The sequence below is a fragment of the Oncorhynchus clarkii genome, chromosome 8 (assembly GCF_045791955.1).
Source record: "Oncorhynchus clarkii lewisi isolate Uvic-CL-2024 chromosome 8, UVic_Ocla_1.0, whole genome shotgun sequence".
Lineage (NCBI taxonomy): Eukaryota > Metazoa > Chordata > Actinopteri > Salmoniformes > Salmonidae > Oncorhynchus > Oncorhynchus clarkii.
In genome coordinates this window covers 10,264,870-10,290,991 of record NC_092154.1, presented here as the reverse complement: position 1 = coordinate 10,290,991, position 26,122 = coordinate 10,264,870, and the positions used below count along the sequence as shown (strand labels likewise).

The 26,122-nt window shown below is 41.8% G+C and overlaps 1 protein-coding gene across 4 annotated transcripts in view; it reads left to right on the top strand.

Moving 5' to 3' along the window:
* The first annotated feature begins 3,126 nt into the window (after nucleotides 1–3,126).
* LOC139414922 (serine/threonine-protein kinase MRCK beta-like) overlaps nucleotides 3,127–26,122 on the top strand; it is a 114,350-nt gene continuing 91,354 nt past the window's right edge. For 3 of the 4 annotated variants that reach the window (XM_071162550.1, XM_071162551.1, XM_071162549.1), the window contains exon 1: nucleotides 3,149–3,909. In XM_071162550.1, coding sequence (XP_071018651.1) covers nucleotides 3,735–3,909 — 175 coding nt within the window. In that variant the 5' untranslated portion in view covers nucleotides 3,149–3,734. Of the gene's footprint in view, nucleotides 3,910–26,122 lie in introns of all 4 variants that reach the window. The other variant, XM_071162552.1, reaches the window with a different exon arrangement.

The window sequence follows — 26,122 nt, the reverse complement described above, 5'->3', positions numbered from 1 at the left end:
GTCAGATATAGAGTTGAAATTAATTCAATGTTGAATTTGCATCCCAATATTAAATTTTATGTAGATCACAGAAGACTGAAATATAACAAAACCGTTTGACACTGGATATACACTACCGTTCAAACGTTTAGGTTCACTTAGAAATGGCTTTGTTTTTGTAAGAAAAGCAAAAACAAGGACATTTCTAAGTGACGCCAAACTTTTGAACTGTAGTGTATATTTTTTAAATTGTATAATGTCGATTAATCATGACTTTTTGAAAATTATAATAACATTCCACCCATGAGGCCACTAGAGGGAGATTTAGTCATTTGAGTGCAGGAAAGGGACACTACTTAACTGAGGAACCACACCTGTGTGGAAGCCCCTGCATTCAATAGACTTTGTATCCTTCAAATACTGAAGTATTTCCATTATTTTGGCAGTTACCTGAATATACACACGTACAGTACATGCATACATACAGTGCATTCGGAAAGTATTCAGACCCCTTGACTCTTTCCACGTTTTGTTACAGCCTTATTCTAAAATGGATGGAATTGTTTTTTCCTTTATCAATCTACCCTAAATTCCCCATAATGACAAAGCAAAAGCAAGTTTTTATTTATTTTTCACAAAAAATAGAGAAAATAAAATTGAAATATCACATTTCCATAAGTATTCAGACCCTTTACTCAGTACCTTGTGGAAGCACCTTTGTTAGTGATTACAGCCTCGAGGCTTCTTGGGTATGACGCTACAAGCATGGCACACCTGTATTTGGGGAGTTTCTCCCATTTTTATCTGCAGATCCTCTCAAGCTCTGTCAGGGATGTTCGATCGCGTTCAAGTCCGGGCTTTGGCTGGGGCACTCAAGAACATTGAAAGACTTGTCCCGAAGCCACTCATGCATTGTCTTGGCTGTGTGCTTAGGGTCATTATCTTGTTGAAAGGTGAACCTTCACCCCAGTCTGATGTCCTGAGCGCTCTGGAGCAGGTTTTGATCAAGGATCTCTGTACTTTGCTTCATTAATCTTTCCCTCAATTCTGACTAGTCTCCCAGTCCCTGCTGCTGAAAAATTTCCCCACAGCATGATGCTGCCACCACCATGGTTCACCGTAGGGATGGTGCCAGGTTTCCTCCAGACGTGAATCTTGGCATTTAAGCAGGCTGTCATGTGTCTTTGCTAAAAATGATAAAATCCTGTTTTCGCATTGCCATTATGGGGTATTGTGTTTAGATTGATGAGGGATAAAAACAATGTAATACATTTTAGAATAAGGCTGTAACGTAATAAAATGTGGAAAAAGTCAACACATTTTTTGTTGATCATATTACTCCAGTGCTAGCCTCCCTACACTGGCTTCCTGTCAAGGCAAGGGCTGATTTCAAGGTTTTACTGCTAACCTACAAAGCATTACATGGGCTTGCTCCTACCTATCTCTCTGATTTGGTCCTGCCGTACATACCTACACGGTCACTACGGTCACAAGACGCAGGCCTCCTAATTGTCCCTAGATTTTCTAAGAAAACAGCTGGAGGCAGGGCTTTCTCCTATAGAGCTCCATTTTTATGGAATGGTCTGCCTACCCATGTGAGAGACGCAAACTCGGTCTCAACCTTTAAGTCTTTACTGAAGACTCATCTCTTCAGTGGGTCATATGATTGAGTGTAGTCTGGCCCAGGAGTGGGAAGGTGAACGGAAAGGCTCTGGAGCAACGAACCGCCCTTGCTGTCTCTGCCTGGCCGGTTCCCCTCTTTCCACTGGGATTCTCTGCCTCTAACCCTATTACAGGGGCTGAGTCACTGGCTTACTGGTGCTCTTTCATGCCGTCCCTAGGAGGGGTGTGTCACTTGAGTGGGTTGAGTCACTGATGTGATCTTCCTGTCTGGGTTGGCACCCCCCTTGGGTTGTGCCGTGGTGGAGATCTTTGTGGGCTATACTCGGCCTTGTCTCAGGATGGTAAGTTGGTGGTTGAAGATATCCCTCTAGTGGTTTCGCAAAGTGGGTGGGGTTATATCCTTCCTGTTTGGCCCTGTCCGGGGGTATCATCGGATGGGGCCACAGTGTCTCCTGACCCCTCCTGTCTCAGCCTCCAGTATTTATGCTGCAGTAGTTTATGTGTCGGGGGGCTAGAGTCTGTTTGTTATATCTGGAGTACTTCTGTCTTATCCGGTGTCCTGTGCGAATTTAAGTATGCTCTCTCTAATTCTCTCTTTCTCTTTTTCTTTCTCTCTCTCAGAGGACCTGAGCCCTAGGACCATGCCTCAGGACTACCTGGCATGATGACTCCTTGCTGTCCCCAGTCCACCTGGCCGTGCTGCTGCTCCAGTTTCAACTGTTCTGCCTGTGATTATTATTATTTGACCATGCTAGTCATTTATGAACATTTGAACATCTTGGCCATGTTCTGTTATAATCTCCACCTGGCACAGCCAGAAGAGGACTGGCCACCCCTCATAGCCTTGTTCCTCTCTAAGGTTTCTTCCTAGGTTTTGGCCTTTCTAGGGAGTTTTTCCTAGCCACCGTGCTTCTACACCTGTATTGCTTGCTGTTTGGAGTTTTAGGCTGGGGTTCTGTACAGCACTTTGAGATATCAGCTGATGTAAGAAGGTCTATATGAATACATACTACCATCCTAACATCTCCTCCACTACTACCACCCTAACATGTCCCTCTCCTCCCCAACCACTACCACCCCATCATGAATCCAACAATCCCTAGTCCTCTTCTCCCTCTCCATCAACCATACCATTATACTCTCCAGTCAATCACACAGCTATAGGATAATAATGATGATGATGATGACTTTATTCAGTATGTTTTTGTCCTGTCATTCAAATACAAAAAATGTTTAGCAGTTCCCAAAGCATAAACACTAATGGTAGAAAGATTGTAGTGAAATTGTCTATTTGCACATTAACACATATATATCGTTCGTTTTTGGTATGGTATGCCTTTAACACACATCCTTCAACTTCTTTATCTAACATATGTCCCGGTAAGTGTTGTCCACACATCGATATTATAATAATGATGGTGTTCTGCTGGTGAGCTCAGTGCCAGTTTACTCCCAGTGTCTGTCAATCATCGAATGACGTCACCTATCCATAGCGTTTCCGGTGTGGGTAGGCGGGTACTCCATAGTCCCCGGTCTGGATTCTTTTGCAAGGTAGGGAGAGACAAGGCTGGACACGAATTTTGCCATATTACGCTCAATAGTGAGAGACACCAGCTAGCTACTCGTAGAAGCTAGTAAGAAAAAACGATTCATCTACGAAAAGACAGCCACTCCCCAATTTTGGTGGACATACCTCTATTTAGCAGTGTTGAAGAACATATATCGGGCATGCGAGCGAACAGATAATCCGAAGGAGAGAATGGACGACCGGTCAACCTGAGATTCAACTGGGGGAAACCCGACATCCCATTTTCTAGGTAGAAAGTACAGATTTGTCGGGATTAAAGCAAATGGGACGCACTGGGCCTCGAGTCTGAGTGAAGGGAACACAGGGGCGACGCTAAAAACAAAGCATTTTCTATACAACATGTCGGTCTTATTTTTTTAGCTAGCTAGCTACTAGTACACGTCTAGATAGCAAGTTGGAGACTGGGACTTCAGTGCTCCAAAATTGGCCAAATAAGTATTTTTCGGTTGCGCTTGAAGGGGGCAGGGTTAGCTCGATTTCTTCTCCCATACTAACTCGGGGAGCGATTCTTCGGCGAAGGGAGTGGTAGCTAATTGATAGAAAAATGTCAGCGAAGGTGCGCCTGAAGAAGTTGGAGCAATTGCTAGTGGACGGAACTCCAAATAATGCAAGTTCACTGAGCGTCGAGACCCTTCTGGATATATTGATATGTTTGTACAACGAATGCAGCAACTCTCCTTTAAAACGGGAGAAGCACGTGACAGACTTTCTGGAATGGGGTAAGTTAAATTGGTAGATTTGATAACAAGTTATATGACAGTACGAGCGGTCACAACCCGTGCAATCTATGTGCAATGATCCATTACTTGTAATCCTAGTTATGCTAGGTATGTACGGTAGACGGATAACTAGCTGACTAGTTCACCCCATTTCTGAAAATGGGATGGCCTAGTAACGTTAGTCAATCATTTGGAACAATGAAATGACAGCAAACAGCAACATTTCCATGAATCAATTCTAAAGTTATTTTAACATGCTCTCTCTCTCTCTCTCTCTCTCATTAACCAATAAACATAGTTTTTCCCTACTTATATTACAAGTAATGATACCTTGTGCATATACATTGTGAAATAACCAATACCTTCATTACAATTCCTTGTTCCTGAAACCTCAACACTAAACAGTGGTTTCTGAACTGTTGTCTGGTTAATATTCTCTTACAGAGGTGAATGTACTGTTTATTGGACTGTATCTACAGTGACTCAGTGCTTGGTCTCAGATTACAAACAGTGCAACTCAAAAAGATTGTTTGTTAAAGAAACCAGTTGCCTATTTTTGTCGTTTCTTCTGTCCTATCAGATATTGTTTACTTTTTTGCTTGTCAGAGCTGTTATACAAATGTAACCATTTCCAGGTTGAGCCTAAGGACTGGTGTTCAGAATCAGGTGATGGGGCTCATAACCTCAGGTTTATACTTTCCAGGTCGAGGTTAATGGAAGACTGTTCCAATTTGAGGCTAAAGTTATTAATTTAACTTACTAGGCTACTTGTTATTTTTCAGAATGAATAACAAGCAACCTTTTCTCAGTGCCAGAATTCCTCATGTTTTATATCAGGACCCAACTTGTGAAACAGTCTTTACTATTATGCACCATGGCTCACCAAGGCTGCTCACAGTACCACCCCCCCCCCCCCCCCCCACCCACAATCTGCCCCAATCCAGGCACGCAGTCCAACCTGGCCTTTTGGCTGCAGTCCTCCAACACAATGAGAGGATTCTCTTCCCTTGGCATTTCATTGACGTCAGTAATGAGATTACACCCCAGTGTGTCTGCTCCCGAAAAGATGTAGGGCGGCAGGTAGTCTTGCGGTTAAGAGCATTGGTCCAGTAACTGAAAGGTCGCTGGTTCGAATCCCCGAGCTGACTAGGTGAAAATCTCTCGTTATGCCCTTGAGCAAGGCACTTACCCCTAATTGCTCTGAGTAAGAGCGTCTGCAAAATTACTATAATGTAAGACTGTTGCTGTCCTCGGAGCTATGATCAGCAGGTGCCACAACTCGGTTTTGACTGTCCAAGACCAATCCTCCTCTAGCCTAAGCTACACATTTACCTGCCTAACCTCTGGGCTCGTTTGGTTCAGCCTTGGCCTGTGTGTGAATGGTCCTTTTGGAACTCAACCAGGACCGCCAAATGACACCCTAGCATAATGAACAGTCCCCAAAGCCCTCCCTACACATGATTTGTGAAAGGGAGGTCCATGAGACTGACCTGTGTCTCTGTGGTTTTGGTTTGATCCAACACATCAGGGTTGTGTTCAGTCCACACAAAATGGGTACAATTGTTTTCAAATGGGGAGGTAGGCTAGCTTACTAGCCTACTCAAAGTTGTCCTAGAAAAATACTTATTTTAGTTTTCTGTAGCAAATGTTTTGCCCACGTCTTGTCCTACTTAACACAAACCATGAAGATTCTACTCTGTCAAAAGGAGGCTGTCATCTGCCCAACAGGCTAAATACCTTAGTGGAGGTTTGTGGTTTTTCAGTCCTCTCATCCTTTTACACCTCCATGTTAATTTTAAGATAAGTGTATTGGACCTTTGATATCCACCAAGGTTCATATATTTATTACTCTGGCACTGACAAAGCAACGTTTGATCTCAGCAAATACATTGGTCAAGGGCTTGAGCGTCTGGGAGTCTAGCTAGTTCACCGAAGAGCAACCGTGTGATCTGCCCCTCATTATCAGTGACAGACATATTGACCGCGCCTCACCCTCTAATATTGACCAGTGCAGCAAGTTCACACTGTAACCTTCTGGCAGCCTCTACTCCACTCCCCTAATTCCAGTGGCCACATCACATATTTAGCCTTTACATATAAGTCCCCTTGAACAATTGCTGAATAGCAGATGTTGATGAATAGCAGATGTTGATGAATAGCAGATGTTGATGAATAGCAGATGTTGATGAATAGCAGATGTTGATGAATAGCAGATGTTGATGAATAGCAGATGTTGATGAATAGCAGATGTTGATGAATAGCAGATGTTGATGAATAGCAGATGTTGATGAATTGCAGTTTGCTTCACCAACAATTTTCTTTGAAATTCAGGTCTTGTGAATGTTCTGTGTTAATAAACACATGTACACACTTTACAACCACCAACCTGTGTGTTGTATATCGATGGCGTTATTAAATTGATATGCTTGAAGTGGCCTTTTCCCATTAGTATACCCAGGGAGAGCCCAGATTCCTGTGCACCTGAGCAGCAAGAACTGTAGCTGAGTGAATTAGCTGCCAAGGTCAGTGGGAGAAGGAGACTGCTGTGCAGGTGTTTATTGCCCCATTGCCGCTCGGACAACAGGGCTATTACAGCCAACTCCATGGAGGATAAGACGGTATAAAAATATGAATTACTATTTGCAGTCAGTGGTGAGTATCTGCATAGGATTCTGCTGCGACTTGATTTCCAGCATGCACCCTTGGGAGCGGCGCTAGTTTATCTTTGCCAGTTCCAAACCTGGGCTGGGCGGTAAAGCTTATACCGTATTTTACTATATAAAGCGTATTGATACAAGTCCCGCCTCCTGTCACTCAAGGATTGTAGTTGTTGCTTGACCACAAAACCACTTGCAGTTGTCTTCAGTCTGCATAGTCAATGCTGCAGATGCAGAAAGATGTTGCCGACAAAGATACTGCTTTACACTTTGCTTCCTAATATAAATCCACAAGCGTTCTATAATTACACTATTAGTTTGTGTATCTTACAATCTGAAAACAGCTAGTTTTGGTATTTTTTCTAAGCAAGTTGTGGCTAAATTACATAGTTTTAGCTGCTAATGCTAATCAGCTGGCTAGCTAATAAATGTACTTAGCAAACATAGCTAGCTAATACAGCCTGATACCATTGCTGGTGTAGGCCTCAATCATCATGTTGTCTGTGCAAGTATATTCTAAATCAAAGAGGAATAGGCAAAGCATGAATATGTTAGCTACATGAAGTAAAATAATACAAGAAGACTAAAGGTTCCCCTGGGAAACACTGACCAAAACGTTGGTTCTTACTAGGGCTGGCTGATTATTTTCTCCCAATTTATGGGTGATTATCTATTTATATACACTGAACAAAAATTTAAACGAAATATGCAACAATTTAAGTGTTTTTACTGAGTTACAGTTCATGTCAGGAAATCAGTCGATTGAAATACATTAATTGGGTCCTAATCTATGGATTTCACATTGCTGGGAATACAGATATGCATCTGTTGATTACAGATACCTTTAAAAAATGTATGGGCGTGGATCAGAAAAACAGTCCATATCTGGTGTGACCACCATTTGTCTCATGCAGGGTGACACATCTCCTTTACAGTTGACCAGGCTGTTGATATTGGCCTGTGGAATGTTGTCTCACACCCCTTCAATGGCTGTGCAAAGTTGCTGGATATGGGCTGTAACTGGAACATGCTGTCGCACGCGTCTAACCAGAGCATCCCAAACATGCTCATTGAATGACATGTCTGAGTATGTAGGCCATGGAAGAATTGGGACATTTTCAGCTTCCAGGAATTATGTACAGATCCTTGTGACATGGAGCAGTGCATTATCATGCTGAAATATGAGGTGATGGCGGCGGGTGAATGGCACGACAATGGGTCTTGTCACAGTATCTCTGTGCATTCAAACTGAGAGGTAGTTTTGCTAGCCAATGCTAAGTAACATTAACGCAGTGACTGGAAGTGTATGGGTATCTGGTAGTATGCTACGCGGTAGTGTGGAAATAATCTCAAATGAGTGTCCCGAAAATTGATAAATACTGATTTCTTTTTTTGGTTTAAATTTGATTTAAACAGTATAAAACAATCAGAATGTAGAAAGACCCATTGAAATCACCTAGAATGTGCGTTGCCCACCCCTAGGATCACTCACTACTCATAAAGCAAATCTAGAACTTGTATTATTCAGAAACTAAAAATACAGTCGAAAATATTGTGAAATGCTATCGGCCTTATCGCCCAGCCGTTGGAAGGTTGGAGACTCCCTTCTACCACTGCGTCTCCTCTTGTGCATCCTCACTCGCACACAAAATAAGCATCACCTTTTTTTATCTGGTGTTCAAATGGATTTTTTATTTAAACACGGGTTGTTTTTAATTTGGGCAGAGGCCAACATGATAGTCAGTGATTGCCTTCTGAAAATCATGACATCATGATCATGACACACTACACATCCTGAGTTTCTCATTCTTAGTCCCCCTTCTGTGGAACAGCTGCTCCCTATAGCCCTTTACATTCTGGAAGTTTTACTACAGTTGCATCAACATCTATACATCCGTACAACATAATAACATATCATAACAACATCATAATAACATAATAATAACAATAATAGTAACTAATACTATAACATAATAACACAATAATAATATGCCTCATGTTAGACTGTCTGACATCTATACATCCATACAACATAATAACATATCATAATAACATAATAATAACAATAATATTAACTAATACCATAACATAATAACACAATAATAATATGCCTCGTGTTAGACTGCCATTAACTGTACTTGCCTCACCCACTTTCAGAAAACCGTAACTTTTATAAGCCTCAATTCAATCAAGATATTGTGTAACACGTGCTGTTTCCCCCTTTTTTTGATGATACGTTAAATATTGTGACCACACTCGTTGTGGATGTCCTGGGGAGGGGGTAATAATTGTTAAGTGTGGTTTCTTGCTTACCTTTCAGAATGCTCCACTGTGCAGGCATGCCAAGCCAAACGTTAACAGGCCCCCACCCTCTTACTGCAGCAAATGAATGCAGCTCAGAGCCAGGATAGAATCATCATCATTCCTATCAGTCAGTCACTCTGGAACGACTCTCATCATAGGACCTAGCCCGTGATCATTATTACATTTTCAGGTGCCATTCAGATCCATTTCACACAATGACTTACAACACTGACATATTTAAGACTTGAGGCCCAATCTCAGGGAAAGGAAGGTGCTCTTTTCCGTGTCTACTTCTTCATAATGGTTGAGTTTAGGAGGTCTATTCTTCAAAAGGAATCTGCAGAAAGGGAGGCGGCGGCTCCTAATACTGAGGATATGTCTGGTATGTCCTCTGTTCTCCGTGTTTTAGTTTTTGCTGCCTGACAACTCCCATTTCCCCGACTGGCTCGGTGTGTTTATTGCATGAGGCATCTTCTCTCCCAGGGCCACCCTGACTCAAAACATACCTCACAACAGGGCTGTTGCATCACAGGCGTACACCCCACTCTTCACAGGCAGACTGAACAGAGACAGGACGTGGCTTGTCAGGATTCAGGAATGCCTCTCAGAATGGAGGATATTCAAGCGCTAACTCCCATTGATGCAGCTTAACAAGAGGAGTGATGTTATTGGAACAAAGGCAGTGTTTGGAAAGGGATTCCTCTGTCTTTCATTCTTACTTTACTGCCCTGTGTTTTTGCTTACTAATGAGATATTTGGCAAGTTTGAAATGGAATCTTACTTGTTGAGCTAAGGTCTGTTTAAAACAAAAAGTTAATGTCACAGGGGAACAGGAGTCTCCTGGCTTGCAGCCATGGCATGACCATAGAGAATTCCATTCATTCCTGCTAATATCCTCCCCCAACACCAGACGTGTGGGCTTTCTCCCCTCCTCTGCTCCCAGGCGCTAGGCCGCAGGCATGACACAGATTAGGCCTAGCCGTTTGGCTCCCATTTCCCTCAAAGCCTTCCTCGCATGCATGAGGCCTCCACAGTGGAAAATGGCTCAGTGTGGTATTAACATCCCCACGCACCTGGATGGGTAATGTAGTTATGTTGCGATTGTGGCCCTGTTGCCAAGCGATGCGGGTGGGATGATGGGACCTTGCACAAGATCACCACGTGCCACACACATTTGGATCCGTCACACCCGGTGCCCCAACGGCGTTGGCCTCTCAGCTGTTCAACGGGCCCTGTGTGTGTGACGACTCTGTGTAGCAGTGAGGAATAGTTTATGAACAGGGTTTTGGCATTCTTCTGGAATCTCACAGTGATAGTTTATTGATTACAGGGAGGCATATCATTTTCACTTTACGCTGAAATTATAACAGGGCAGGTCAAATGAAAACTAAAATAAATAGAAGTTAATTAGACAAAGTAAATAATATGTACAGTCATGTGCATGAGTCCATAGGAGGGAGGAAGGAAGTGAAGTAAATTAAACAGTCATTAAAAATAAATACTATATAAATATTTATTCTGTAAATAAATGTCCAATGTGGTGTGGACACAGTTTTTCCACATATCTGTTGTAATATCAGGGCCCACTGTGTACATTCTGACTCTCCAGGGGAGAGACCTTCACATGTATAGTCAATACCCTCATTTCTGAATTGAAACACAATGGTCACATGGTGGCAGCTTAAATACTTAGCTTTAAACTTAGCTGTGCCCCATGACTTTTACAGATTTGCTGTTGCACCCTTACATATTTCTACCAAATGTATTGAAAATGTAGGCTGTAGTGTTGAATGATTTAACTGAAATGTTGGTTATTAATAATCTAAAGGGAAACGCTTACAAAGTTCGCCTGCAATACTTCAAAAACTCTCGACCATTGTCACTCGTCCTTCCAGGATGGCTACAAGACCCTGCCCTCCCTCCGGCACATCAGATCACGACTCTGTTCCCTTCCTATAGGCAGAAACTCGGGTACTTCCCGTTTAAGGTTTACTCAACGCTGGTCTGACCAATTGGAATCCATGCTTCAAGACTGTTTTTATCACACGTGCTGGGACGTGTTGCCGTTGAGTTATTCCCTCCATAAGGCAATCAAACAGGCAAAACGTCAGTACGGAGACATAGTGGAGTGGCAATTCAATTCACGTATTATAAAGGGAAAATCAGCCACGTCGCCGACACTGTCTCGCTCCCGGACAAGCTAAACACTTTCTTCGTCTGCTTTGAGAATAACACGGTGCTGGTGACACAGGCCACCCCCGAGGTCTGTGAGCTCTCGTTCTCCGTGGCCGATGTGAGTAAGACATTTTAAGCGTGTTTACCCCCCCCCTCCCCCCAAGGCTGCCGGCATTCAGAACATGCGCAGACCAGCTGGCTGGAGTGTTTATGGACATATTCAATCTGTCCCTATCCCAGTCTGCAGTCCCCACTTGTTTTAAGATGTCCACCATTGTTCCTGTATCCAAGAAGCAAAGGTACCTGAACTAATAACGAGTATCACGAATGGCGCAGCGGTCTAAGGCACTGCATCTCGGTGCAAGAGACGTCACCACAGTCCCTGGTTCGAATCCAGGCTATATCACATCCGGCCGTGATTGGGAGACCCATAGGGTGGTGCACAATTGGTCCAGCGTCGTCCGGGTTTGGCCGGGGTAGTCCGTCATTGTAAATAAGAATTTGTTATTAACTGACTTGCCTAGTTAAATAAAGATTCTGGTATTGTCCCGGCCCTATTGTCAACCTTAAGCGCTGCAGCCGCCCCTAGTGAGGTCACCCCTCCCCCCCCCCCCCCATCTCGGATGACAACCCATCCAAAGGCCACGGTGTCTGCAGCTGGTGGGACAAGCCCATAGATGGTCCAGGTCATAGAAGAACCTTGTCACCTCAGTTTCCTGAAACTGGACAAGCCGGGGTGATGTGGAACTCTGTGGTCTCATCTGAGGTTTCTCACAAGCCCACAGGAAAAGGAAGTGTGAATGCTATTCTTGCGCAATGGAAGCTGTGGGAACTGTGCTAGCTAGTGAAAGTCTGTGATTTAAGAAGTCTGTTGTAGGCAGTTTCACTTCTGTGTACGGTGTTGTGTGAATGGTAACCTTTCTAAAAAAGTAGCCTAGTATCTTTCAGCAATGTTGCTTTATTGCCTTAATTGAAATCACTCTATTACTTAACTTACAACTTGAGAGAAATAAGAGTGAATCAGTCGTGATATAACTACCAGTTTATCCATGTACAGTTGAAGTCGGAAGTTTACATGCACTTAGGTTGGAGTCATTAAAACTAATTTTTCAACCACTCCACAAATGTCTTGTTGAAAAACTATAGTTTTGGCAAGTTGGTTAGGACATCTACTTTGTGCATGACAGAAGAAATGTTTCCAACAATTGTTTACAGACAGATTATTTCACTTATAATTCACTGTATCACAATTCCAGTTGGTCAGAAGTTTACATGCACTAAGTTGACTGTGCCTTTAAACAGCTTGGAAAATTCCCGAAAATGATGTCATGCTTTAGAAGCTTCTGATAGGCTAATTTACATAATTTGAGTCAATTGGAGGTGTACCTGTGGATGTATTTCAAGGCTGACCTTCAAACTCATTGCCTCTGCTTGACATCATGGAAAAATCAAAAGAAATCAGCCAAGACCTCAGAAAAAAAATTGTAGACCTCCTCAAATCTTGTTCATCCTTGGGAGTAATTACTAAATGCCTGAAGGTACCACGTTCATCTGTACAAACAATTGTAAGCAAGTATAACCACCATGGGTCCACGCAGCCGTCATACCGCTCAGGAAGGAGACGTGTTCTGTCTCCTAGAGATGAACGTACTTTGGTGCGAAAAGTGCAAATCAATCCCAGAACAACAGCAAAGGACCTTGTGAAGATGCTGGAGGAAACGGGTACAAAAGTATCTATATCCACAGTAAAACGAGTCCTATATCTACATAACCTGAAAGGCCGCTCAGAAAGCAAGAATCCACTGCTCCAAAACTTCACAAAATAGATGGCATCATGAGGTAGGAAAATTGTGGATATATTGAAGCAACATCTCAAGACATCAGTCAGGAAGTTAAAGCTTGATTGCAAATGGGTCTTCCAAATGGACAATGACCCCAAGCATACTTCCAAAGTTGTGGCAAAATGGCTTAAGAACAACAAAGTCAAGGTATTGGAGTGGCCGTCACAAACCCCTGACCTCAATCCCATAGAAAATGTATGGGCAGAATTGAAAAAGCGTTTGCGAGCAAGGAGGCCTATAAACCTCAGTTACAACCAGCTCTGTCAGGAGGAATGGGCCAAATTCACCCAACTTATTGTGGGAAGCTTGTGGAGGGCCACCAAAAACGTTCACCCAAGTTAAACAATTTAAAGGCAATGCTACCAAAATACTAATTGAGTGTATGTAAACTTCTGACCCACTGGGAATGTGATGAAAGAAATAAAAGCTTAAATAAATAATTCTCTCTTCTATTATTCTGATATTGGACATTCTTAAAATAAAATGGTGATCCTAACTGACCTAATGACAGGGAATTTTTACTAGGATTAAATGTCAGGAATTGTTAAACTGAGTTTTAATGTATTTGGCTAAGGTGTATGTAAACTTCTGACTTTAACTATCTAACTATCTTTTAGAATGTTGCTTTATTGCCCTAATTGAAACACTCACTGTTACTTACTTGATAACTTGAGAGAAATCAGTGAATCAGTCATGTGATATGAACATGTTAAATTTCGTTACAGGCTCACAACGCACATGTATCTATGACTACCACAACAATGGCTGAGTAAAGCTGCCATTAACCTGCTGTCCTTGTCTTTTGTTATATAGCAAGAGTATGCGAGTAACACCAATACAAATCTGAACACAATCTATCAGGGCCTTATAATTATAAGCTTCCAAGTATCATGTGACTATTCATTCAGGCAAATTTGTGGAGACCATGCCCATAGATGGTCCAGGTCATAGGGAACCTTGTCACCTCAGTTTCCTGTTTGTTCAGGGCTGTTCACTTCTGTTCCTCCCTATGTTCCCTCTCATTCATCTGCACTGATCTGTAAATGCAATTTGGTGGATGCCAGCTGGGAATTAGATTTTATTTTTTGTTCTATCAGTGCAGACGAAGAAGAGGAAACCACATAAGAAACAATTGGCGTCTTAAAGGCAGCAATGGAGGAAGTGGGTTAATGGGGGTTTATAGGCCTGCTGGGTAAGAGGCCTGTCCAGGAAGGGCTGTGGCCATTTGTCATCCTTTGCCAAGGTGTCAAGACGGAGCAAAGCCTGAAGGACGGTACCAAGTTGAACCCATGAACCTACAGTCAGACACCTTCCAAGACAACATTTCAGGGGTGGGACAGTTCTGTCGGGGACTTGATGAAATATACATTCAAAATGTTGCAAAGGAAAGAGAACAGACCAGGTTTTCATGGTCTCTCAACGTTCTGAAACTCACCTTGCAACATAGCAGCTATCCCTCACAGGACCCTGAGGCAAATCCCACTGTCTTGGAGGTCCCTGCTGCGTGTCCTCCTTCATCACTGCGGCTTTATCTTCCGTGACACAGTACCTGTGTCCTGATCCCTGGACCTGGATGCTCCCCAGTAGGTTACACCGAGATGCCCGGTGCTACGGTCCCAGTGGCTTAGCCGAGCGAGCAGTAGGACAAGCATGGAGCCGCTTGTAAATGGCTGGTGTGGTGGGGGCAGGGGGGGGGGGGATGTGTGGCAGCTGGTGCTGGATAATAGATTAACCCTGGGAGGAGTCCTGATGGTTTAACCTCCTGCTACCAGCCACCACCTCCCCACCCACCCTCTGTTTAAAAATCCAATGCAGCCGTTTTTAAAAATCTAATAATTCAAATAATTTCAATTAAATCAAATAATTTCTGATTGAAAACAATCACAGGAAGGTATTTAATTGTTAATTAAAATAATCATAAAGAAAGAATTTCTCAAGTAAGTATTTTTGCTAGGACTGTCGGAGTGGTCCGAGTGAGGAGTGACACTGAACTGTTGATCTGTTATTGGCAGAGAGGTTTGGAACCATAGAGATCCTGTTCAATTTGTATTCAAATTCCTAATTATATGTTTGGAACTCTCTTTCTTATTGGTCTAACTAATTTACTGCATGGTGATGTCACCATGGAAGGCCAAAACTCCATCCCAGATATTTCAGCGGGTCTTTTCAAACAACTCTTAAACTAAAATTGCATTATAGTATTATTCCAAACTTATAGTGTGGAAACATATATATATATATATATATATAAAATATTTTTGACTGCACTGGGCCTTTAAACACAGATTAGGCCCTGCTCCTGACATGGCCGTCTCAATTAGACAAACCCCACCAATGTTTGTTAGCCATGTTGTGCCTGCCAGAATCATTGGCTGGTAGGGGAAGGAGATGGTTAACTGGGGTTGAATAATTTTGATGGCATGGCTGGTGAAGTGAGTGGCAATGCATCCCGACAGGCTTGTGTGAGTCATCAGGGTCAGTACTCCAATAGGACAAGTGCAGTCTTTGAGTGACTGCTCCCTCCTAGATAGAGTTGAAGGAGTTTTCTCATGACCTGATGCTGCTGGAGGAACAGCTGGGGTTTTCAATGGTGTTGGGGAATGTATATAAGGAATCTTCCAATATATACATTTAAATGTGTGAGTATTTTATATAGCATATTTGGAAAAATTCCTGCATTTCCATGTAAAAAGAACCGATGAGCAGCTATGTGCAGTTTACAGGAGCATGCAAAACGAAAGCCAAGATTGTATATATATTTTTTTTATTAAAGGTTACTCACCAAAGTAACAACTGTGTGGTCAAAAACTTTAACTTAGTTTTAGTCAAATCAAATTTGATTTGTCACATACTCATGGTTAGCAGATGTTAATGCGAGTGTAGCGAAATGCTTGGGCTTCAAGTTCCGACAGTGCAGTAATGTCTAACAAGTAATCTAACAATTCCCCAACAACGACCTAATACACACACATCTAATGGGGTGAATGAGAATATGTACGTAAGTATGTGGATGAGCCGTCTGGTTACCTATAACTACAAACATAGTTATGTTTTAGCATTTTTACATATTAACTTAATCCCGGATATATTTGGAGCTACCCACAATGCACTATTGCTACTTAGTTCCAGCTGGCTAAAGTTCGCTATTAGCCATGGAGCTACCCACAATGCACTATTGCTACTTAGTTCCAGCTGGCTAAAGTTCGCTATTAGCCATGCAAGCATTTAATTACATTTCAAACCACGTGTTGGCACTGGTGAGCATCCAGGAAGAAGAAACCATCTAAATTAATGCAAAAAACTGCAACTCTTCTCCTGTGCTTTTGGCAGTTTTAGTAGTTTTCTGTCATTTGTAGCTAGTGCAGTAATACCCACAAGGATGGGCTTACGACTAATTTGTGGCCCAAAAATGAGAAGCAAGTTTTGAAGTCGGAATGGTTTTTCCGGTTGACGCAAGCAGATTGGAGTATGGGAACTGTGCACACGTCTACCCTATGCGGTGCGCATTTCACCTCCGAGTACTTCGATAGCTTAGTATTACCAGTGGAAGTGAGGATTTGGAATGAGACTGACTGAATCCAGGTGCTGTGCCAAGCCTGCTTCCTCTATTTCCTACCGACATACCGGTACATCATGAATGTAAGCAGTGATGGCGTTAAACCGGGTGAATTTGCCTCACTATCGCTATTGGATTAGCTAGCTGACTCTCCCTCCTGAAAGGCTGTTCTTGAATCTTCTTTGACTTTGGTAGCTAACTCAGCCGTCAGCTACTTCGCTATTTTGACCGTGGTGGTTGGCTGGCTAGGGTAGTTAGCTGGCTATGGTAGCTAGCAGGCTAAAATAACAAAATTTAGCTGGTTGGCTTGCTGGCTAAGAGAACTGCATATACCAGTAATTGTTTTTGATTATTGGTTAATGGCGTTATGTATTTCTAATACTTTGGTTTACTGTAGCCCTTTCCTGCAGTCAAATGAATAGTGGCCTCATGGGTGGAATGTTTTTCATAATTTTATAATTAATAAACATTATTTCTGTCATATTATTGTGTGATTTCAGTCTTCTGTGATATAAAGTGTAATATTGGGATGCAAACCCAATGTAATATATTTCAACTTTATATCTGACATGGTACAGGCGTTTTCTTGTTTTGGAGCCCATAACCATGTATGTGAGGTGTACTTTACTTTCAAGTAGATTTAAGACTAACAAGAAACACTCTGTGTGGCCCTGACTTAGCCCACTGCATTAAAAGGCTGTTGATGTAAGCTGTGTGTTGACTGGCTGACTCATGCAGTGCTAGTAGGGCTAATGTTAGCAGGCTAGTTGGCTAGCAACCTTGCAAGCTGATTTGTAACGATACATTCGTGAAGTGTTTACTTGTAAGTTGGCTGAAAATGTCATTGAAACCAGTAGTCGTGAGTGCAAATTATTTGGTTTCATTTGAAGTTTTGTACTTTAAAAAAAAAGTTGAATGTTGAAGTTTACATTACAGGGAATAGGCTGGCTTGCCGGGTCCTCCGTATTACATCACACATTCTTCGGAGTTCTGATACGTTTTATGTAATAACTCACTTTTCTATTTATCGAGTTAACTTTGCAATCCATATGTTACGCGTGGTTATGTTTATGCTTCTATCTTTTTTAAGGTGTACATTTTTCAACCATTTTCAATCCCTAAATATTAGGAATAAGCAAAGTCTTTGATTTCTGTTCAAACAGATGGAAATGGGGTCTTCGCAAACATCTTAAGTTAGAAGTGATGGCACAAGGTGTAATGCAAACAGCAGAGATTTCTTACTCGAGGCTAAGGGAAAGGAAAAGGATAATTTTTGGAACATTATAAAAGCCTTAATCTTAGTGCCTTCAACTGCCCCACTGCCCGAGATGGAAACCAATCTGCATCTGGCTGTGAACCTGGGAGTGATATGAACATCTGCTCATGCATACTTTGTAAGTTTGTATCAGACATGTTTTCGTGGCGACACCACATCACCTCCTGTTCACAGACCCCCTCCCCTGGCCTCGCAGTTTTAGCTATGGAACCTCTTCCCATGTCACTCATCCCCAAGCATTTCTCAGCATGCTCTACAGGACCTCGGATACCCTGCCAATCACTGCGGACATGTCGGGAATTCAGATGGAGTCTCCATGCGATTCCATTACTTATAAATAATCGGTTTAAAAATCACTTGTCAGGGGTAGTATTCCATATGCCTTCACGGAAGTGCTTAGTCTTGCCGTTTCAGTTGGTTTTGTCTTGAGAGCCAAGTTCCAGGAATCAAGGGAAAGCCTATCATGCTAGAGCAGCACAGTGTATCAAAATGTAGACCAAGTCACCCCAGATAATGGCGCCTGCCAAGCAAACTGATAAATAAAAGATGAATAGAATGTTTTTGACTGTTTCACAAGGATGAAGCAGCCACCGGAGCTGGGTTGCCATTTGCATGGTTTTAGTGTCTGGTGTATTCACTGATGTGTTTAGGCTGCAAGTCAGAACAGGGAACGGGATCTGAAAGGATTTAAAGCTCTGACTTAACTGCAAAGTGGCAAATAAAATGTGAAGTATGAATGCTACTTATGGTAAGTAGTCAGGAACCCATCAGCCATTCTGTTGAATTAGTGTATTCTGCATTAGCAGTGGCATCCATTTAATGTTGGCACAGCTTGCAGAGCAGAGACATAATAGATAGTGAAACAAGTATGGGGGCTGAGGAAATGCACTGCTGCAGTTCATCTGAATGAATGAACAGTTTTTATTTTTATGTCTCAGTGCCTGGAACTGAGCTCAGACTGTCCTTCTTGGTCTTTAATGCATTCCTCTCCCTCCTCCTACCCCTCAAGCCTCCGACAAACTGCCAATGTTAACAACGCTGACCTAACTTGGCCCTCAGGAGTGGTCCAAATGCACAACAGGGTCAACAACATTGTCCCTGCCCCAAGCCAAACGATGGTGTCCCTTGGTCTCCATGACTGACCCTATGTAGACAGATGAACAGTGTGTGCAGTGTTAACACGGTACCAGCGACCACTGCCTTTTCCCCCTGACGAGTTCAGGACAAAAGGGGCCTTATCGTCCACTCTCTATCACAGATATTCAGTTATTAATGCATTTTTATTCAAATCCCACCATGGTTGAACCAGGGGTGTAATTTGAATGGCAGTTGAAAACAGTGCGCACCATTCTCTCTCTCCTGTGGTCTCCTGCTCAATGTCTGTCTGTTATAATGTCTGCCCTGAGCCTCTGGGGAAACGGCTGTTTTGGAGACATATATTTATATCTAGTGATTCAGGGTGAAGTGTTGTTGGATCACATCCACCCAGTCCCAGACTTGATGTGAGTTGAGAGCGGGTGCCACTGGTGGCTGTTTTGTATGTTGAGTAAAACACAGGAAGTTGTTTGCCATTTGATGAAAGGTTATTCAGTTTAATTCTGATAAGTATTTACATAAAGAGCCATTCATTCAAACTGAGGCAAGTGTTAAGACTAAAATAGCACCATGTACAAGGGTTGAAGATATCGTAAAGACTTAACTGAAGATTATCCACTAACTAGAGACTTTAGGTATAACAAAGTCCTAGAAATATCTCAATGATGGACGATTCTATTTCGGGACATGAGTCTGTCCTCAAAATGACATAACCGACCCAGGCTTATTGTGTGAAAATATTCCGTCTGAGAACCCATGCTTTGGTAATGATGATGAATGGGGCTGGACAGTCTGGCCCATACTGCGGGGGAGCAGGGGAGAGACTTGCTGCTGTAGATTATTGAGTTCACTTTGGGTAGTGCTGCACATTCGTCAGGGTCGGACTCTGAATAGGGCTGCCAGTCCCAGTCTATACCCTGTGGACTGTCCTCACGTCTGTGCTCCGTCACCAGTAGCCTATGTCATTACTCCGGGTGTCATACAGCACTGGCTGACGTTTGTCATTATTCCCTCTATCTAGGTCAGTGGTTTCCAAACTTTTTATAGTACCGTACCCCTTCAAACATTCACCCTCCAGCACCAGGATCGGCGCACTCTCAAATGTTGTTTTTTGTTGCCATCATTGTAAGCCTGCCACACACACACAATATACAATACATTTATTAAACATAAGAATGAGTGAGTTTTTTTTTTGTCGCAACCCGGCTGATGGGAAGTGACGAAGGCCTCTTAAAGAACCAGGGCACCATGTAATAATAAAAATAAAAAATGATGCTCTTTACATAAAACACTTTATTTTTTTTGTTCATTGAAATTTGTGAATAACTCACCACAGGTTAATGAGAAGGGTGTGCTTGAAAGGATGTGCATAACTCTGCGACGTTGTATTGGAAAGAGTCTCCGTCTTAAATCATTTTCCACACACAGTCTGTGCCTGTATTTAGTTGTCATGCTAGTGAGGGCCGAGAATCCACTCTCACATAGGTACGTGGTTGCTTTTGATATAATTTTATTTGGATCTCTTTTAGTCCCCATTTGGATTAATCTTCCAAGAGTCCTTAAAACTTTCAAATACAATTTATAATACAAACATATTTTCACATATAACACACTATTACAAAACATAACATAATGACCCAATAAATACTCAATCTGAAAAATATTGATACTTCATCTACTATAGTCCCACAACATTTCTATGTATTATATTTAAATCGTTTTAAAATGTTTAAATGTATATATTGAAAGGTTTCTTAGTTTGCTCAGTTAATTTATTCCATTTCTTCATTGCTCTAAATCTAAATGTTTATTTTGCCTATTTCTCTTTTCTGTCTGTATAACACATAGATGGTGGACAATCTATTCCTAGTATTTACGGAATGTCTGTCTCTTACCAACTGAATACCGTTGTGAATAGAACTTGGCCGTTTTTAAATGATGTATATAATGAAATAAAATAAGCATGTTTTTTTCAATTATCTTGTCGATTGATGACCAACCAAGAACACTGCGCATGACTGCAACAGAAGAACCATATCTCCACCTTAAAACAATCCTTGCTGCTTTGTTCTGTGCATTCTGCAGCCTCCTAACTTCACTTGATGATGCATTTCCCCAGACCACAGAACATTAGTTCACCTGACTCTCAATTAATGCTTGTGTTATTTGCTGAAGATTTTTTTCCTGGTAAATATTTAGCTATCCTTCTGATTATGCATGTTTTTATATATATATATATATAAAATTCATTATTTGAGACTACCATGATAAGCAGTTGTCTAGCTGCACTCCCAACAGTTTGGTTTCTGCCACTTCTTCAATTTGTACTCCTCCCATACTTAATTGTATCCCATGCTGTTTTGGCCTTTTCCTAGTTGAACAGACCAACATAACTTTGGTTTTCTTTTTGTTTAAAACAAGTTTGTTTTGGCAAACCCACTCCCTGATATTCTTCAAATCTCCTTGTAAAGCTTGCTGTACCTGTTGAACCGATTGTCTTGCTGCATAAATTGTAGTATCATCTGCAAATATAGTAGCTTGAGTTTCAGCTAAGGCATAGGGACGATTGTTGGTATATGTTAAATAAAGAAGTGGTCCAAGGCAGCTGCCCTGCGGTAATTCCACAGTTTAACACACAAAGTTAACCATCTTCACTGTAGTGTCCAACATGCATTTCATGCTGTCAGGCATGCCTTTGGCAGCAAGAACCTCTTGGTGGATGCTGCAGTGTACCCAAGTGTCGTCTGGAGCTACTGCTTGCACGCGCGTTACCACTCCACTATGTCTCCCTGTCATGGCTTTTGCACCATCAGTACAGATACCAACACATCTTGACCACCAAAGTCCATTTGATGTCACAAAGCTGTCCAGTACTTTTAAAAATATCCTTAATTGACCCCGCATAAACATAACAGACATATACCAGGAGCTATGCCAGGACCTGTTGACTCATCCAGCTGTAACGCATAGAATTCACTGGCTTGTATGAGAAGCAGTAATTGTTTCAAAACATCTCCTGCCATGTCACTGATGCGTTGTGAAGCAGTGTTGTTTGATGAAGGCATTGTCTGTATAGTTTTTTTGGCCTTTTCCCCCAGCATTGTCCCAGCCATATCCACGGCAGCAGGAAGAATTAAGTCCTCCACAATAGTAGGGGCTTGCCTGTCCAAGCCACTCGGTAGCTCAACATATAAGATGCTTCTAGCCCCTTCTTATTAATGGTATCTGTTGCTTTTATATCTGATTACTCGAAAGTTGTCTTAATTCTCGCTCAAACTCCCGTGGCTTATTTTTCAAATTGGCATGTTTTGTTTCTAAATGTCTGCTCAAGACTGAAGGTTTCATTGAGTTGTGTGTGTGTGTGAGTACTTTTGCACGTATAACACAGTGGCTGAGGAAAGGCACCCAATATGAGTGAACCCCAAGTCAATGTAGTTCTCATCATATTTGCGCCTCTTTCGTGGTCCAACATCCCTGTCTGTTGTTCGGTGCTTAAGGGGCAGTAGCTCTTCGGCTGCATCAGATTCACAACTGTCAGTGTTCATGCTAGTTGGGCTGACAACAAATGTAGAATTACTGATGCTTGCATTGGATGTGCTCGTGGAAGCAGAACAACTTGTCATCGACAGGTGCAGGTGTAGTACTGCTGGTAGTAGCAGTACTACCAGTAGAGCTTGTATGTGTCTCTATGGACACGGGCCTTACTTTTTTTTTTAACCATTTATGAATTTTCGTGCAAACGGAATGAGCAGCAGCTACGTTTGGCTACATACGGACCGCTAGTGGATGTTAATAATTTGACTAGGCTACCTGTATTTGACATGGTGTTATTTCGCTGTACACTTGATGGTTTAATTTTATTTTTGGCAGTGAAACGAGGCTACTCATGCGAGGGGGAGGAAAAAAACCTCACCTAAATGTATAGCTTCGTGGAAAATATAAATGGACTGTTTGAAAATGTGAAGAAGAAAAAAAATATATAAAGATATATATTTTAGATTTTTATTTGGCTTACCCCCGACGGCAATGCCCCAGTTTGGAAATACCCGGTCTAGACTATATTATTGTGAGACATCCGCGATTTATTACCTCCGCCCACTCTATCCTGTCCTATTAACCTGTTGCCACGACCAAACCCGGATCCGGGATTCTATTTATAGACCTAAGCTCATTACCATAACGCAACGTTAACTATTCATGAATATCGCAACTGAAATGAAATAAATATGCTAGCTCTCAAGCTTAGCCTTTTGTTAACAACACTGTCATCTCAGATTTTCAAAATATGCTTTTCAACCATAGGAAAACAATCATTTGTGTAACAGTAGCTAGCTAGCGTAGCATTTAGCGTTAGCATTTAGCGTTAGCATTAGCGTTAGCATTAGCGTTAGCATTTAGCAGGCAACTATCACAAAAACAAGTAAAGCCTTCAAATAAAATAACTTACCTTTGAAGAACTTCTGATGTTTTCAATGAGGAGACTCTCAGTTAGATAGCAGATGCTCCGTTTTTCCAAAAAGATTATTTGTGTATTAGAAATAGCTCCGTTTTGTACATCACATTTGGCTACCAAAAAAAAAAAAAAAAAAAAAAACGAAAATTCAGCCCTCAAAACGCGAACTTTTTTCCAAATTAACTCCATAATATCGACTGAAACATGGCAAACGTGGTTTAGAATCAATCCTCAAGGTGTTTTTCCACATATCTCTTCAATGATATATCCTTCGTGGAAGCCTGGTTTCTCCTTGCTCTCAAATGGAAAAATAATTGCACCTGGCTTTACGCTCCAATTTCGACGCAGGGACACCAGGCGGACACTTGGAAAATGTAGTCTCTTATGGTCAATCTTCCAATGATATGCCTACAAATACGTCACAATGCTGCTAACACTTTGGGGGAACGACAGAAAGTGTAGGCTCATTCCTTGCGCAATCACAGCCATATAAGGAGACAATGGAAAACAGAGCTTCAGAAATTCTGCTCATTTCCTGGTTGATGCATCATCTTGGTTTCGCCTGTAGAATGAGTTCTGGGGCACTTACAGACAATATCTTTGCAGATTCTGAAACTTCAGAGTGTTTTCTTTCAAAAACTGTCAAGAATATGCATAGTCGAGCATATTTTCGTGACAAAATATCGCACTTAAAACGGGAACGTTTTTTATCCAAAAATGAAATAGCGCCCCTAGAGATCAAAGAGGTTAAGAAAACATATACAATTTGGGCTAATGGTTCATATAGCAAAAAAAAATACATGTCAGGGGGAATTAAGGAAAAACAACATGTTCTCACTTGAAATTATGGCTGGTAGGCATACCGTATTTTATAATATACTGGTATTGATGTACGGATCAGTTTGGGTTTTACTTTACCTTGTATAATGGTATTTCAATGTTTATGGTACGCCATTCCGCCTTGTGTAATTGTTTTTATTTTTTAAATTGTTTTATTTCACCTTTTATTTAACCAGGTAGGCAAGTTGAACAAGTTCTCATTTAAAATTGCGACCTGGCCAAGATAAAGAAAAGCAGTTCGACACGTACAACGACACAGAGTTAGTTACACATGGAGTAAAACAAACATACAGTCAATAATACAGTATAAACAAGTCTATATACGATGTGAGCAAATGAGGTGAGATAAGGGAGGTAAAGGCAAAAAAAGGCCATGGTGGCAAAGTAAATACAATATAGCATATATATTATAGTTTACTCCGTTTGGTACTTGAGTCGTCTCTCTCCTTCCACACACACCAAGCCCCGCACCGTCACTGAAGGATACCACCAGTCACAACCACATTTTGCTGTTCACTCGCATAGTGTTGCAAATTTAGCAACTTTGGTAAAAGAGGCTAGCGACAAATTAATCTACATTTCAGGCTGCTTTTGGGAAGTGTTGTCAGAGTTTGGATGGTTTTGATAGCTTTTAGCGACTTTTCCTACTCTTCTGCCACAAACGAGAGTGGGAGAAGCTGTCTGCTACAGAAGTCGTAGCAACGGTGCACACACAGACTGAAAAACAAGGGGAGGGGGTCTGCGGCAGGAGATGGGGCGAAAAGTCTTCGTTGGGCGGACCGCAGCTGTGTCCTCACAACAACTGCAGAACGATATCTAGCGACAAATCGAGGAGCCAAAAGCGATTCCCACTGAAAAATTGTTGGCGAGCTTTCTATAATTACTCTATTAGTTTGTGTATCTTGGCTGCAAACAGTTTGTTTTCTTAGCAAGTTGTGGCTAAAATAAATCGTGTTAGCTGCTAATGCTACTTGCTAGTTAGCTGGTTAGCTAGCTAAATGTACTTAGTCAGTGCAAACATTGCTCGCTAATACAGCATGATACCAGGGCTGATGTATGCCTAGATCAGCATGTCTGCGCAATGGTCAATTCTAAATCGGAGAAATAGGCGTGGCATAAATATTTTTGCTACATCAAGTAAGGTAAAATGTCCATGTAACATCTAATTAGGGTCCACTTGGAAACACTGACAAACTTTTTTGTTCCTACCCTGTCACAATAACCCCTCCCTGGCTTTTTTTAATTCACTGTCATGCCTAGCAACACTGTATTCAAAGTCCCCACTGTATTCCAAATTTTGGTTGAAGTGTGATTGAACAGTATAAAACAATCAAAATGGAGAAAGCAGTTAGAATGTGTGTGTTGCCACCCCTAGGGTCACACACTACTCATAAAGCATATTTAGAACTATTAATATTCAAAAACCTAAAATACTGTCAAAAGTGGAAAATATTGTGATATATTTTTCCCTATATCGCCCAGCCCTACTTGAAATTCAAGCTTCCTTTTTTAACATCTTGCACTGCATGTCCACAAATCGTCATTGCGTTGACATGAATGGCATTCATTTAGGGCTAACGGTCATCTATTTAATTAAAAGACAATGGTTCTTCTTTCCATCAGTGTGAGCAGCTGATGCCTCTTACTGCCCCCTGCCCCTTCTCCAAGTGGCACTCTGTGCTGTGCCAAGCGGATACCCTCTGGATCTGTAAGGGAGCTTAAAGCAGCTGTCAAAACTGCAGGTGTCCTACTGCATCCCATTTGGCAGATGTGAGCCAGAAGAACGAGGATCACCAACTGAATTCTGAGCATAATGTTGCCAAAGGAAACTCCCAACTACTCAAATAGTTCAGACAGACACTGGCTGACAGAAGTGTTGAAGTAGCCTACTATATGTGCTGAAGACCTCTGCCAAAGCAGCGCTCGGTCTGGAAGCCTAATTAGAGTTTGAGCTATGAATGAAAAAGCCATGAGCAGCGCTTTACAATTCCTTTCATGCCGTTGTGATGTTTGTGG